The following is a 15,601-nucleotide window of genomic DNA, read 5'->3' as shown; positions in this document are numbered from 1 at the left end:
TTAGCCGTAACACTCATCTGTCATTAGGAAATCGGATAGAAAATAAGCCTCACCACCAAAGCAATCACACTCTGGTGCACTATATTACCGGGCGGCACTGTGGTGTAGTGGGTAGCACTCATGCCTAGCATAAAAGGGTCGCTGGTTCGAATCCCAACCACTACACTACCTGCCTGGAGTTTGCATGTTCTCCCTGTGCCTGTGTGGGTTTCCTCCCACACTCCAAAGGCATGCTGGTAGGTTAAATGGCTTCTTTCCAAATTGGCCCTAGTATATTTATTTGTGATAGCGACCTTAGATTGTAAGCTCCTTGAGGGTAGGGACTAATGTGAATGCACAATGTATATGTAAAGAGCTGCATAAATTGACAGCGGTCGGTAGATGCCTGCTATGCAGTTTTAGGTTATATTGTACAGTAAAACCTTGGTTTGCGAGCATAATTTATTCCAGAAGCATTCTTGTAATCCAAAGCACTCTTCTTTTAAAGCAACAATGAAAACTCAGATAATTTGTTCCATAACCATTTATTCATCTAAAAATGATCAAAAGCTCATATTAATATTGTACGGTACTGTAGTAGGAATACTGCACTGTACCTCTGTTGGAAAAAAAGAAAAGAATCAATTTTAATGTAAAAAATAAAATAAAAAGAATTACACTCACAATAAGGAGTCTGGAGAACAGTATACAGCGCTATATGTGGCCAGAGGTTCGGGGGGATGGTGGTTCCCAGCGCTTCCTGGAGAACACGGAGACACTCGGGAACTGTTGATGTCACTTCCGGGTGCTGCAAAGGTACGTTATGCCCACCTCCACCCAACCAACTGCCTCTGAATGTCTCCGACAGCTTTACTGTACATATACCCAGCAGTTTTACATGGATGAACACCAGACTTCTTAACATTGTGAGTGTAATTCTTTTGTTTTTACAGTAAAACTACTGCTTCTATATCAAGACAGCGCTCGTATATCAAGACAAAAAAAAATGTTGCTCATCTTTCAAAACGCTTGTATACCACGTTACTCGTACACCAAAGTAATACTGTATTACATTTGCTAGTAACACATTTTCCTTTATCTGTTAAATAAGGAGTTCACACTGGTTGAAAAATGCAGGGTAATTCAGAAATCAACCTGCTGTTTTGCAAGAAAACTTTACTTTTTGCATGCATTATCCTGTGGCTTCCACTCAATTCAATTAAGGGGAAGCGTTAGAAAAAAAAAAAAATAAGACCCTAATGCATCTGAAAAAGTGCTAGAACTAATGGAATATATTATGATGTGAAAATGTTTATCTGGTGTAGCCTTTGGTGAGAATTTTGCTTTAACAGCAAACTAGGCAATGTGAGACATTTCACAAGTAGTGCAAACACTAAATTATAATGTAACAGTAAATCTTTTTTTAGTGGAACTTGATAGAATTGGAAAAAGCAGAAATATTAGTATCCTTGTTTGGACTTACAGACTTTCTAAAATGACCTTCCACTCTAAATCATTTCACTTCGCATAAATGCTCTTTGGCCATGTTAATTTTTTATTTTTGGTAGTCCAGTCTGAGCACAGGAATACATTTATGTATAGCAATCATTTACCAATTACATTTACAAATGCTTCCTGGCTGTAATAATATGCGAGAACCTCAGCAAGGGTTCCTGCGGTGGGCTGCAAGCAGCAGCCCCATTGAGAGTAATAGGAGGCTGCTGGTGTTCTGTCAAAAAGTGTCCTGCCATCAGATAGTGTCCGTCCCTTACTGCGCAGGCGCAGCGCTTGCGCAGTATGGAAAAGAAGGAGACTCCGAAAGTCTCTGAAGAAGAAGGGTGCCTGCCCACTGAGTCCAGGTTGCAGCCTCACCATCCAAGTGGACATACGGTTGCATATAGTAACAGGGCCCCCTCGTGGGCTCGCTTCGCTTGCCACTCTTCGGGCATGGCCTTGCTTCGCTCGGCTATTTTTTATTCTAACTCTGTCCACTTGGATGGTGGGACTTGAACCTGGACTCATGGCGCAGGCGCCGTTCATCTTCTGAGACTTTCAGAATGTCCTTGTCCTCCGTACTGCGCAAGCACAGTACGGGGTGGACACTATCAGATGGGGGACACTATTTGACACATCACCAGGTCTTGCAACTAAGTGTGTTGATTTGCATATAATCTGCCTGCTTCCTGAGGCGATCACTTCCATGTGATGGTAGCATGAGCTATTACATGGGCGTGGGCATGATTAGCTGCAATAGATGGCAGCCTCCCACTGCTTTCAATGGGGCTGCCGCTCACAGCTAATCGTGGGAACACTCGGGTTCTTGCATATAATTGGTCAGGTTGCACCCTAAATCCAACATTCACTCATGAAAGACCCCCGTTTCCTTTTTTTTCTCCCCCACCCCTCCGTCCTTTTTTTCTCTTCTAAACCCCCACTCCCCTCCTTCCTTTTTTTTTTTTCCTTCTTTGTCCCTTCTACATTTTTCTTGTAAAATATTGTTTTGGATTTTAGAGTGCCAGTACTTTTTGGTTGTCATCCGTAAATAATTAAAAGTAGAAGTATAGGCAAAACAATTCCTTATTTTGGATAGAGGAAAGGAACCCCTGCCACATTTTTTTTTTCGCCACCTGTGTCCTATTGTGGAGATTTCCCTTCTCTTCCTATCCCATAGCCAAAAAGGAAGTGGGGAGAAATCCCTACAAATTAATGGAATTCTTTGGGGACCCCCAGGTCACCAGAACTAGTAGAACTAGTATACTCATTGGAAGACCCCCTCTATTAATTTTCTGTGTACAATGCAAAATTTGGGATTTTCTTTTACTTTCACTTTCAATGATAATGGTAAAAAGGACAAATAGAGAGGGCGAATATCCTTAACGGGGGTGCAGACAGCAAAACAACTGACGGGCACCCTAATCCATCTCCACAATATCCAAAACAGAATTTTTTTTTTGCCTTTAGTTACACTTACAGGGCTATAGTTTGATATATGTATTCCTTCTTTGATACATTTGTAGCACTTTTATATTGACACTAGTGTTTGTAACTTTTAGTTTATTTTGTATATTTATTAAATAAAGTTGGTTTTAAAGTGGACGTCCATGCTAATACTGAAATCCCTGCATCTATATCCACCAACATTCTAATGCCCTGTACACACAATAGGATTTTCTGACAGCAAATGTTGGATGTGAGCTTGTTGTTGGAAAGTCCGACCATGTGTATGCTCCATAGAACATTTGTTGTCGGAATTTCCACCAACAAATGTTTGAGAGCAGATTCTCAAATTTTCCAACAACAAAACTTGTCGGAAATTCTGAGCGTGTGTACAAAATTCCGATGTACAAAATTCCACGCATGCTCGGAATCAAGCAGAAGAAAACTTAATTTTTCTCGGCTCGTCATATGTGTTGCACATCACCGCGTTCTTGACTCTCGTAATTTCCGACAACATTTGTGTGACCGTGTGTATGCAAGACAAGTTTGAGCCAACATCTGTCGTAAAAAAAAAAATCAACGGTTTTGTTGTCGGAAAGTCCTATTGTGTGTACAGGGCAAAACGCTAACCTCTCTAGCCCTGTAAAGAAAAAAAATGAGTATACGTACCTTTTCTGAAGCCGATCCGACGCGATCTTCAGCGGTGGAAACTCTGCAGAGGATGAGAAATTAATGGAGAGTGATATCGCCAATGGACTTACTTTGGGACTTCTGTTGTCAGATGTGTCCTCTGCACCTGCTTCCACCACAAAGCCGCGGCTGACAGCTCAGCGTGGGATCGGGTCGTATTGCCTGCAGAAAAGCATGTATACAGGGCTAGATAGGTTTGTGTTAGAATGCCGGTGGCTATAGATGCAGGGATTTTAGTTTTAGCCTGGACTGCCACTGTAAGGCTACTTTCACACTGAGGTGCTTCTAAACTGCCAGTAAAACATTTGAGCGCTTTTGAAGAGCTTTCCAGTCATTTCAATGGAGAGGGGCGTTTTTTCACAGCCCTGCCAGCCCACTGCCTCAGTGTGAAAGCATTCATTGACTTTAATGGAAATAGGTTTTCGGGAGCTTTTCAGGCACTTTCGCAATGTGAAAGGGGTCTAAGGCTTAGGTAGTTAGCAATGTTGTTTTTAAAGGATAGAGAAATGGCAAGTTTAGGATCATTAAGTGTATATTGTGTCAGATATTTTTAAATGGTAAAACTTTGGGAAATGGTTTCATATAAATGTACCAATCCCATACCAACCCCTGACCTCCATAAATAAACCACTGGAGTAGGGGTCTGGTGTACAGTGTAATTTGTAACACACTTTCCCTTGTAAAATAATGCTTATGGCAGCAAGAAAGTAAGGATAGGGTGGTGCGGTGGCTTCTTTCATTTTTTTATTTTTTATTTCAGTCATGCCATAAGCATGTAGGACTGTGCTGTACTCTAAGAAAAAAAAATTGGGCAATTCAAGCTGAATAACTGATTATAAAATGCAGAGGTTTTAGGTGGAGTGGTAGTAGGAGTGCATCATCTCCTTTCCTATAAGTTCATAAGGCCACCCTATGGAAGAATAGCATAATTCCTAAAGTGTTTGCGCCCCCAACACTTCATATTCCTGATATGTGCCTTGGCAACACTAAGTGGTGCTGTTGCAGAGTTTTTTCTTGGTGCGGAAGTCGGTGCTGGGGACAGCATGGAGTGAGGGGGAGCAGCATGCAGAGGACAGGACCCCCACCCCTGAGGGCGACAGTGCGGTGGATGGACCCCCCCACGACTGGACTGGACACCCCCAAGACTGTGAGCGGCAGCGGATGACCCGGGGACCCACAGCAGCGGCAGAGAAGGACATTGTGGTGCGGGAGCAGTGTACTGAGGACAGTAATCACCCCCTGGACATAGACAGAGGAGGAGGGAGGACATCCAGCGGCACCGGGAGGTGGAAGTCTGATAGGGTGAGGCAGCGAGTAAGTGAAGTGCAGACCGGAGTGAGAGTGTGAGGCTGATCAGTGAGCGGTGGCACTGAAGGTGACTGAGTGACTGACTGCTACTGTCAGATTACGAGGGGAGGCTGTGCAGAGAGAGACAAACACCAAAACCTGACTGACAGTGTATGCGAGTACCTGAGTATTGTGTGTACCTGATTGTTGGGAGTATCTGTGTATTGTGAATACCTGAGTGTTGTCAGTGTAGTGTGTGTGGATCGTTCGTACTTGTGTATTGTGTGGGCAGTGAGCACATGAGTGCACATAGGCTGCGAGTGCACATAGGCTGCGAGTACCTGTGTATTGTATGGTTGAGTATTAGTATCAGGAAGCTAGTTGTTAGTTAATTTGGACAGGGTATAATCACCAAGCCTCATTAAATTAGTAGATACGATGCCCAGCGGGTGTGGAGATGCGACTTGGTGTACATCTTGTGGCATGTATGCGTTCCTTGATCATCTGATTGAGCGCGAATACTGCTGTGAAAAATATAAGCACATTGTTTCCCTGGAAGCCCAGGTTCTGAATCTAGGGAAGCAACTGTCAGCACTGAGAAGACCCTCCATACTAAAGGAGAGCCAGGAACGTACCCGGCAGGGGTTAGCACAGAGGCAGGGGGGCGATAAAGAGGTGCAGGCACTAGAAACGAGTAGATGGGTGAGAGGAAGGTTAAAGGGGAAGTGCCAGGGGGCCGATCCTGGGCTGGAACATCCCAATCAGTATGCTCCATTGAGTGACATTGATGAATTCGCTCAGGGACCAGCACTTCTGGAGCTGAGGGACTCTCTTGGCTGCCAGGGGAAGAACTCCTCCAGTGAGGGGGGGGGGGGGGTGAAGGGAAAGGTTAGACAGATTCTAGTGGTAGGGGACTCCAATTCTTAGAAGGACAGAGAGGGCAATCTGTGACAAAGACCTGAAGCGCCGAACTATGCTGTCTACGGGTGCTCGGGTTTGGCACATCACGGATCTGGTGGACAGATTACTGGGAGGGGCTGGGGAAGACCCAGCTGTCATGGTGCACGTTGGCACCAATGACAAAGTCAGAGGCAGATGGAGTGTCTTAAAGAACGATGTTATGGACTTAGGAGCTAAATTGAGTAAAAGGACCTCCAAGGTAGTATTCTCAGGCATATTACCAGTACTTCGAGCCACACCAGAAAGGCAGAGGGAGATTAGGGAAGTAAACAAATGAATGAAACTAACGCGTTTAAATATCAGTGTAAGATGTACACTTACAAGTGTCCATACGATGAAGATGCTCATCAGAGATTAAAATGTCCTGGGATACTCGGATGCCGGTCCGGGGGTTCCGGTATCGATGCCTCGGCCTATACATTTCCTGCATTACAATCTCCAGCTCAGATGCTTGCCCTGCCGTTGTGACGTCACTTCAGCTTCTGCATTCCAGACTGGTAAGCGTGGAGCTTCCGGCCAAGTGAACAACACCATACAGAAGCCTGTGACCAAATATCAACATCTACATGGCCGAGGGATCGATACCGGAACCCCTAGAGCAGCATCCGAGTATCCAGGACGTTTTAATCTCTGATGGGCATCTTCATCGTATGTACATCTTACACTGATATATTTAAACAAATTTGATTCATTCAGTTGGCACCTTCCCCCCTTGCTTTTTTTCACGATTGGCTGGCAACCATTCAAGGGTATTCCCTTTATCGCAGGGCTAGTGAGGGTTAAAAAGGGGGAGGGGTATGCCTATATATCAAGGATAATGTACAAGTAAATGTGAGAGATGACATCAATAAGGGAGCTATGCAGGAGGTAAAATTCTTATGGATAGAGCTCCGAAGGGATAAAGCTAAGGGGAAAATAATACTGGGAGTATGCTATAGGTCCTCTAACCTGAGGGAGGGTGGGGAGCCTGACATCCTATCACAATTTGCACTAACAGCAAGGATGGGAAGTGTTATCATAATGGGGATTTTAATTATCCAGACATAGACTGGGCGGAGGGAACCACGCATTTGTCTAAGGCTTGCCAGTTCCTAAATGTCTTGCAGGACAATTTCATGCGTCAGATGGTAGATGCACCAACTAGAAAAAAGGCATTACTAGATCCACTGATTACCAACAATACAGACCTGATCACGGATGTGGAAATACAGGGCAATTTAGGAAACAGCGATCACAGGTCAATTGGCTTCAGTATAAATCACAGAAATAGGAAAATACAAGGCTGAGGGATCATCATCATCAGCAGCATTCAGACTTTACAAAGAATGCAACAAGATATGTAAGGGTGCAATTAGGGCGGCTAAGATGGAACACAAAAGACACATAGCGGAGGAGAGCAAAAAAAATCCCAAGAAATTCTTTAAGTATATACACAGTAAAAAAGGGAGGACAGACCATAATGGCCCCATAAAGAATGAGGAAGGATATCTGGTTAGAACGGATGGGGAGATGGCGAAGGTATTGAGTTTATTCTTCACCTCAGTCTTCACAAGGGATTCGGGGGGGCTTCAGTAACCAAAACTGCAGTGTTTGTCCTCATAAAACATCACAGGATATACCCTCATGGCTAACAGAAATAGACTTGGGAAACTTAACATTAATAAATCATCGGGCCAGATGGCTTGCATCTGAGTGTACTGAGGGAACTCAGTCAAGTAATTGCCAGACCATTGTTCCTAATTTTTACTGACAGTCTACTGACTGGAATGGTACCAGCTGATTGGAGAAAAGCTAATGTAGCACCAATATTTAAAAAGGGCCAAAATACATCCCTGGAAATTACAGACCAGTTAGCCTAACATCAATAGTATGCAAGCTCTTGGAGGGGATGATAAGGGACTATATACAAAATTTTAGGAATGAAAACTGTATTATTAGCAGTAATCAGCAGGGATTCACGAAGAATCGTTCTTGTCAAACCAATCTATTAACCTTCTATAAGGAGGTGAGCTGCCATCTAGATAAAGAAGGCCCATAGACGTGGTGTATCTGGATTTTGCAAAACCATTTGTCACAGTTACCCATAAATGTTTACTGTAAAAAGTAAGGTCTGTTGGCATGGACTATAGGGTGAGTACATGGATTGAAAACTGCCTACAAGGGCAAGTTCAGAGGGTGGTGATAAATGGGGAATACTCGGAATGGTCAGGGGTGGGAAGTGAGGTCCCCCGGGGTTCTGTGCTGGGACCAATCCTGTTTAATTTGTTCATAAACGACCTGGAGGATGGGGTTAACAGTTCAATCTCTGTATTTACGGATGACACTAAGCTAAGCAGGGCAATAACTTCTCCGCAGGATGTGGAAACCTTGCAAGAAGATCTTAACAAATGAATGGGGTGGGCAACTACATGGCAAATGTGGTTTAATGTAGAAAAATTTGAAATAATGCATTTGGGTGGCAAAAATATGAATGCAATCTACTCACCATGGGGTGAACTTCTGGGGGAATCTAGAATGGAAAAGGACCTGGGGGTCCTAGTAGATGATAGGCTCAGCAATGGCATGCAATGCCAAGGTGCTGCTAACAAAGCAAAGAAAATAATGGCATGCATTAAAAAAAGGGGGTTAACTCCAGGGATAAAGTGATAATTCTCCCACTCAACAAGACTCTGGTCCGGCCTCACCTGGAGTATGATGTCCAGTTCTGGGCACGAGTCCTCAGAAACTGTATGGATGAAACTGGATGTACTGGAAATGGAGCGAGTAAAAAGAAGGGCAACAAAGCTAATAAAGGGTCTGGAGGACATTAGTTACAAGGAAAGGTTGGGAGCACTGACGCTTGAGAGGGGATATGATTTAAATTTACAAATACCACACTGGTGACCCCACAATAGGGATAAAACTTTTTTTCAGAATGGAGTTTAATAAGACACGTGACCACTCATTAAAATTAAAAATATTTTAAGAAAAGAGGTTTAACCTTAAACTGCGTAGAGAGTTCTTTACTGTAAAAGTGGCCAGGCTGTGGAATTCTCTTCCATAGGCGGTGGTTTCAGCGGGGGCATCGATAGTTTAAAAAAAACGATTAGATAAGCACCTGAACGACAGCAACATACAGGGATATACAATGTAATACTGACATATAATCACACACATAGGTTGGACTTGATGGACTTGTGTCTTTTTTCAACTTTTTTCACTTTAACTTTCACAGAAAAAGTTGATCTACCGCTATCTATGGATCTGCAAACTGTTTTAAAGGTTATATTTTTTCTCTTGTCCACTAGTACATTGATAGCATTGGAAAGGCATTCTTGGCTAGGGCTTTTTCTGTGGTAGACATCTTCGGACAAGTATGTCTAAGTTTATATTTTTATTACCAGATGTCTGAGGCCAAGACTGGGGGTGTGGGGTGGAGGAGGAGGTTCCAAGAATGATTATGTCCTTTTATCTGGTATGAGAGGGAGGTTAGGGAAATTAGGAAATAGGGTAGTAATTTAGAAACGGTGGGAAGAAGGAGGAGAGAGGAAAAAAAAATCATGGTAAGAGGAGGTAGACTTCTTGAAATGATATTATACTGTAGGTGTATTCTATTCTCCATGAATTGTTTGTGTCTGTGCTAAATATGGGAGATTAGGATAGATGTGTGTTTTGAGATATCAAATAATCCTTGGAACAGCAAAGCCTTCCCTTTGCAAATTTAAAAAAAGAGAATGGATAAGGTGCTACACACTCTTATACAGAGAAGATGAATGTGTGGAGATCGGTACCCAGACTGGTGCACCTCCAGAAGCAATTGAGAGAGTAGGAGGGAACATATGTTGATATTCTGGCTTAGGGTAAGGTGCCAGCTTAATACTATAGACAAGTGTCCAGTGACAGAATAGTTAGCGTGCTGTAGAGAACCAGGAATTTGACTATTAGGTCAATCTCAGTCCCTCTACCCAAGGAAGAACATTTGGTAGAAAATTTTTGAGTATTTTTTTCTCATTAGTTTGAATTACCCAGTTTTATTTCAGGTTTACTTTAGATGGATCATATCGGTACTTAGGACTCTTGCATTGACCAGCAGTATAACATTTGATATTAGCAGCATAAGGCCTCAACTTTAGTATATTGCTTATACTATTTGAATGAATGTACATTTTATCTAAAGACCACATTACATGGATATTTGGAACAGTAACTAGCTAGACTAATTTGAAAACCAATATAATAGTACCTACCCAAAAAGTTTTTGTATATGACTAACATAGAGTATAGAAAAAAAACATATATCACTTCATTCAGTTCATCATCTCAAGGCTGATTGCTACATCAACCCTTTCCACAGATCTGTCAGTCTTTCAGAAATGGAAAGGTCTCCTTACATCTCAGGTGGATCTCATTTTTTTCCTTTCTCATCTATTTCAAATCCTAAATTTGTGTGTGCATAGGGTGAAACCGTTTCTTCCTCTTGCTCTTTTTTCCCACATATCTTTTTATATATCTGGTACACTAGAAGAAAATGTTGCAATTAGTAGCTGATAAATACCTCAAATTACGGTAATTAACATCTGTATAATATATTATCATTTATTGTATCTGTTAAAGGAATAAAAATGTGATAACCAAGCTTCCTGTCTTTACAGACTAAAAAAGCTTTAAAGTAATGGTGAACATACAATATTATACATTCTTTCTAATATGGTTTGAAATATGTAGGCTGTGCTCGAGCAGGGGGAGTGTTTAAGAGGCAGGCAGTGATTGGGAGGGTGTGTGTCAGAGGTAAGTTGTGGTTAGTTGGGGGCCTGGTGGCTCAAAAAACTACCTAATAAAGGCATGCTGTGTGTGTCTGCACAGTGTCCTGTACCTCTGAATGGCCAGCCAAAGGATGTAAACTGACTACCTAAGAACAGATCAGCTTCTGTGCTTCCTGTTGTGCGTTAAAGCGGTTTGGGACTTTTTGGGTCATTTTTGGGACTTTTACCTACAGAAAAGCCTATATTAAGGCTTACCTATAGGTAAAAAAATATCTCCTAAACCTGTACGGTTTATGAGATATTCCCCTCGCAATGCGCCACTGACTGCAGCGGCGCATGCGCACAGGGGATTCTCAGCTGAAAGTCCGGCGGACGCCGGACCCTGCTGGGAAGAAATCTCCCTCGCGCATGTGCGGTAGTGATGATATCGCGGCTCCGGGCACTCACAGCGCCGGAGCCGCGATACCCAGAAGAGACGCAGAGGGAACATGTCAGCTCAATAGACATAGATTCAAATTTCCCTTGTAGCATACCCATAAGGCATAGTTAAAGTGGAGCATGGTTGTGACCGTGTTCATGGGCCAGCACCGGTTGGCATGCGCAAGAGTGCAATCATGCTGGAACACGGAGCTGTCCTACACCAAGCCGCACCTGCATTGTAAAAAAGACTGTGAGCAGGCAAGTAGTTTTTTTTTTTTACTACAAAAGAGACATTGCATGTCTTTTCTGCGTTTAAGAGTCTGCTGTTCCCAGTTCTTGAAAGCGAGAGTTCTGCTTTAACTTTAAAGAGGGAGTAAATCCTGATGTAGTTCACTGCAAAGTAAAAGCATAATGGGCAGCCCATTACGTGGCAGTTACCTGAAATCGAAGCTCACGCTGTCACCACTGGTGGACGCATCCGTCTTCTGTCCTCGTCTTTCCGGAGCTACAGACTCCGACCCTGTGACTGGTTGGAGCCGCGTGACGTCACTCCCACACATGCGTGTGGCTGCCGTCAGTCACGGCACATACGAGTGAAGAAACGGCACGGAGGTCCGTTTCTGCACAGCTCATGCACCGATGACATCATCAGTGCACTACAAGGTAAATATCTCCTAAAAGGTGCATGTTTAGGAGATATTTCCACTGCCTATAGGTAAGCCTTATTCTAGACTTACCTATAGGTAAAAGTGATGCCAGAGTGTTTACAACCACTTTAAAGTTTGTGTGTGTTTAATGCAAAGTTCATTGAAGATCTATATTATTCTGTTGTTCAGCCTGTTTGAATGTATCTACTGTATTGTGCTACATTTTCAAAAAAAGGCTTCTGCAGAAAAAATTAAGTCAGCAGCTACAAATACTGTAGCTGCTGACTTTTAATACTAGGATGCTTACCTATCCAGGAATTCAGGGGTGTCTTCACCCATGCCGATTTTTCAATCAGTTTTTGGGTGTCTCCACTAAGGGAAACCGGCAGTGAAGCCTTGCAGATTCACAGCCGGTTCCCTACTTCGCATGTGCACTGTACTCTCTGATTGGGCCGGCTGCAGGGGATGGAGGGATGATGAACTTGCGGCTGAGTAGGAGTGGGTACCTGTCAAAACCAAGTACCCAATCCCCCCAAAACGTGCCAAAATGGGGCAGCAAGAGGAGGCGGAGGCAGACAAATGAAGCTTCCCCTTTTGGGTGGAGCTCTGCTTTAAGTTCTTTCAATCAAAGAGGCTCATCATTTCTCTTGAATGTTGACGGCAGTCAGCATGCAAATACAGCATGCCAAGAAATGCCCTCTCTTCCAGACTGACATTTATCCATCAAGGCATTTATAAATGTGCCTAACTTCTCCCAAGAGCCAGCCCACTGCCTATATATATATATATATATATATATATATATATATATATATATATACTGAGGTCAGGTGTTGTGATGTTCTCAAGAATCCATGTACAACACTTTGCAGCCCCTCCTACCATGCCTGCATTGCATAGAGAAGCACAGAGACCCAGTAATTGTCACTGGGTCTAAAATAAGGTATATAAAGAAATCATATATATTATTTTTTTTAAATAGCATTTTTATGATGGTGGAATGGAAGAATCTTCTATAGTCTGCGCTTGCCTCAATCCCAAGAACTGAGCATGATTTATATCTGCTGTTCCTCTGCTTTCTGCAGTCTGACAGGCTGTATGGACTCCAAGTGAATGAAGGGGAATGAGGAGTGGAGCTCCAGCACAATGCCTGTGATTGCCTTAGTTATGCATGTTACCCTATGAGATTGTGTAAAGGGGATGTGTCCCTTCCCTCTACTCAGGTCCCAGATTACACTCAGCTCTCCTCTCTGTGCTGTGCAGTGTGTGACATCAGATCCCCACCCCTGCCTCCAGAGGCTCAGAAAAAGCTGTGTAAATTCTGGACTTTAAAAGGATGTAGAGAATAAAATGCCGCAGATAAACAGGTACAACTTCTGTAGGAGGACTTGTTTCAGATCTGTGTATCACCTGAGGCCAGTCACTTCTCTGGGCATATGCAAGGGTTTACAGCCACTTTTGTATATGCTTTACCAATAACTGTCTGTGTGTACCCTTTCCTCATGTATTTAGGTGAAAAACATTTACAGTATCCATAAACATCATTTTACATAGTGATATAAAGTCCTATTGGCTTTCATGCAAATTTTGAATGTAAACCCCCTAGTATATAAATGCTTGAATGCCTTAGCCCTTGTACACACGGTCGGAGATTTCGACAACCAAATCCGTCGGATTTTGTCCGTCGGATTTTGTCCGTCAGATCTTGTCCGAAACTGTTGCATACACACGGTCGGACAAAGTTGTCGGAAAATCTGATCTTTCAGAACGTGATGACGTAATTTCGTTACGATGGGACTACATTCAGGCTAGTAGCCAATAGCTTTGATGTAGGAATTTTATCTGAGCATGCGTGGCACTTTGTCTGATCGGAATTCTCTACACATCATCGGAGTATGTCCGATCGGACCAGTTTGTCGGAAAATATTTCCAACAAGTTGGAAAATTGGGTCCAACGGATATTCCGACGGAATCAGTCCGATGCATACCGCACACAGTCGGATTATCCGACAACACGGTCCGATAGGACACATTCCGACGGATTCTCCGACCGTGTGTACAAGGGCTTAGATTTCCCTGGTAACACAAGCAATAGGTAACAATAAACTTAGAACATCGTAAAGGAGTTAAAATATTTAGTTGGTATCCTAATCCAATATATTCCAATTGAGTTGTGTTGAGAGCTGAGCATTTTCTAATCCTTGTAAATTCATAGTTTGCAATCATTTCTTTATAAAAACATAATACTGTAGGAGTGTGAAGGTGCAGATGTATGTGAACTCACCTATTAAGAATAAAATGGCTATTAGGATCTGGAAAATGCTGTATATCAGAGGGAAAGTAAATATCAGAGGCAGCTGATCAGGTCGGAATGAGAGTTGTACAATGGTAGAACATAACTGAGTATTCTGCAATCCAGTTTCCAATGCCACAGTGCGACACCTTTAATATATAAGATGCAATCCATTTTTAGAGCGCATTCACTAAAGAAATCATGTATTTCTCAATTTATACAAATAAAAAACACATTTTTGCAGTAGAATACCTATTTTAAACCAAAGCCAGTCCTACATAGATTGAAATTCGGCCAGTTCTGCAGGAACCTGCTAAATTTCAATTACGTATGGGCAGGTTGGTTGTACACAAGTTGATCTTTCGATGTTGGGAAATATTCTGTCAAGATCAGTGCTGCCGGCTATAGCTAGTGGTGCTGATAAAGCCGGTTACACAATATAATTAATTTTTTTCATTTAAACCCATGGGTTGAATGAAAAAAAAAAAACTTTCAGCTCCAGTCGGAGCCACTATACTAACTATGCAAAGTTAGTACAGCGAACTCCCTTGCTAAGCTGTTGTGTTTTGACAGGGGGACGTCCCCCCACCAAAACACTCCAATCAGTGTTCTCTGCAATTAGCTGAGACTGCTGATCAGGAGTTGGTCGGCTGCAGGTTTTCCAGCATACTCGTCCGACAGAAGCCGCCCAAACAGAGTGGCATACACGTGGGAAGAATGTGGAATGTTTTTACAAAATAATATCTGAAAAGTGTGACGTGCATTTGTATTCAGCCCCCTTTACGCTGATACCCCTAACTAAAATCTAGTGGAACCAATTGCCTTCCAAAGTCACCTAATTAGTAAATAGAGTCCACCTGTGTGTAATTTAATCTCAGTATAAATACAGCTTTTCTAGGAAGCCCTCAGAGGTTTGTTAGAGAACTTTAGTGAACAAACAGCATTATGAAGGCCAAGGAACATACCAGACAGGTCAGAGATAAAGTTGTGGAGAAGTTTAAAGCAGGGTTAGGTTAAAAAAAAAAATATCCCAAGCTTTGAACATCTCACTGAGCACTGTTCAATCCATCATCTAAAAATGGAAAGTATGACACAACTGCAAACCTACCAAGACATGGCTGCCCACCTAAACCGACAGGCCGGGCAAGGAGAGCATCAATCAGAGAAGCAGCCAAGATGCCCATGGTAACTCTGGAGGAGCTGCAGAGATCCACAGCTCTGGTGGGAGAATCTGTCCACAGGACAAATACTAGCCGTGCACTCCACAAATCTGGCCTTTATGGAAGAGTAGCAAGAAGAAAGCCATTGTTGTAAGAAAGCCATAAGAAGTTCCGTTTGCTGTTTGAAGAAGCCATGTGGGGGACACAGCAAACACGTGGAAGAAGGTGCTCTGGTCAGATGAGACCAAAATTGAACTTTTTGGCCTAAAAGCAAAATGCTGTGTGTGGCGGAAAACGAACACTGCACATTATCCTGAACACACCATCCCCACCGTGAAACATGGTTGTGGCAACATCATGTTGTGGCGGACGCTTTTCTTCAGGAGGGACAGGGATGCTGGTCAGAGTTGATGAATGGAGCCCAATACAGAGCAATCTTAGAAGAAAATCTGTTAGAGTCTGCAAAAGACTTGAGACTGGGGTGGA

At 42.9% G+C, this 15,601-nt stretch overlaps 1 protein-coding gene across 2 annotated transcripts in view; it reads right to left on the bottom strand.

The window, feature by feature from the left end:
- Positions 1-508: 508 nt before the first annotated feature.
- Positions 509-15,601, bottom strand: part of LOC143983347 (ileal sodium/bile acid cotransporter-like) — a 34,457-nt gene continuing 19,364 nt past the window's right edge. Inside the window, exons 5-7 of one of the 2 annotated variants that reach the window (XM_077482918.1) lie at positions 13,947-14,104; positions 10,224-10,350; positions 509-598 (exon numbers count right to left, since the gene is read on the bottom strand). In XM_077482918.1, the coding sequence (XP_077339044.1) occupies positions 10,238-10,350; positions 13,947-14,104 (271 nt within the window). In that variant the 3' untranslated portion in view covers positions 509-598; positions 10,224-10,237. Of the gene's footprint in view, positions 10,351-13,946; positions 14,105-15,601 lie in introns of both variants that reach the window. The other variant, XM_077482917.1, reaches the window with a different exon arrangement.

This window comes from Lithobates pipiens, unplaced genomic scaffold (assembly GCF_037356315.1).
Source record: "Lithobates pipiens isolate NorthernLeopardFrog02 unplaced genomic scaffold, aLitPip1_a1.2 Scaffold_16, whole genome shotgun sequence".
Taxonomy (NCBI): domain Eukaryota; kingdom Metazoa; phylum Chordata; class Amphibia; order Anura; family Ranidae; genus Lithobates; species Lithobates pipiens.
The sequence above is the reverse complement of the archived record's forward strand: the minus strand, read 5'-3'. Positions and strand labels throughout refer to the sequence as shown.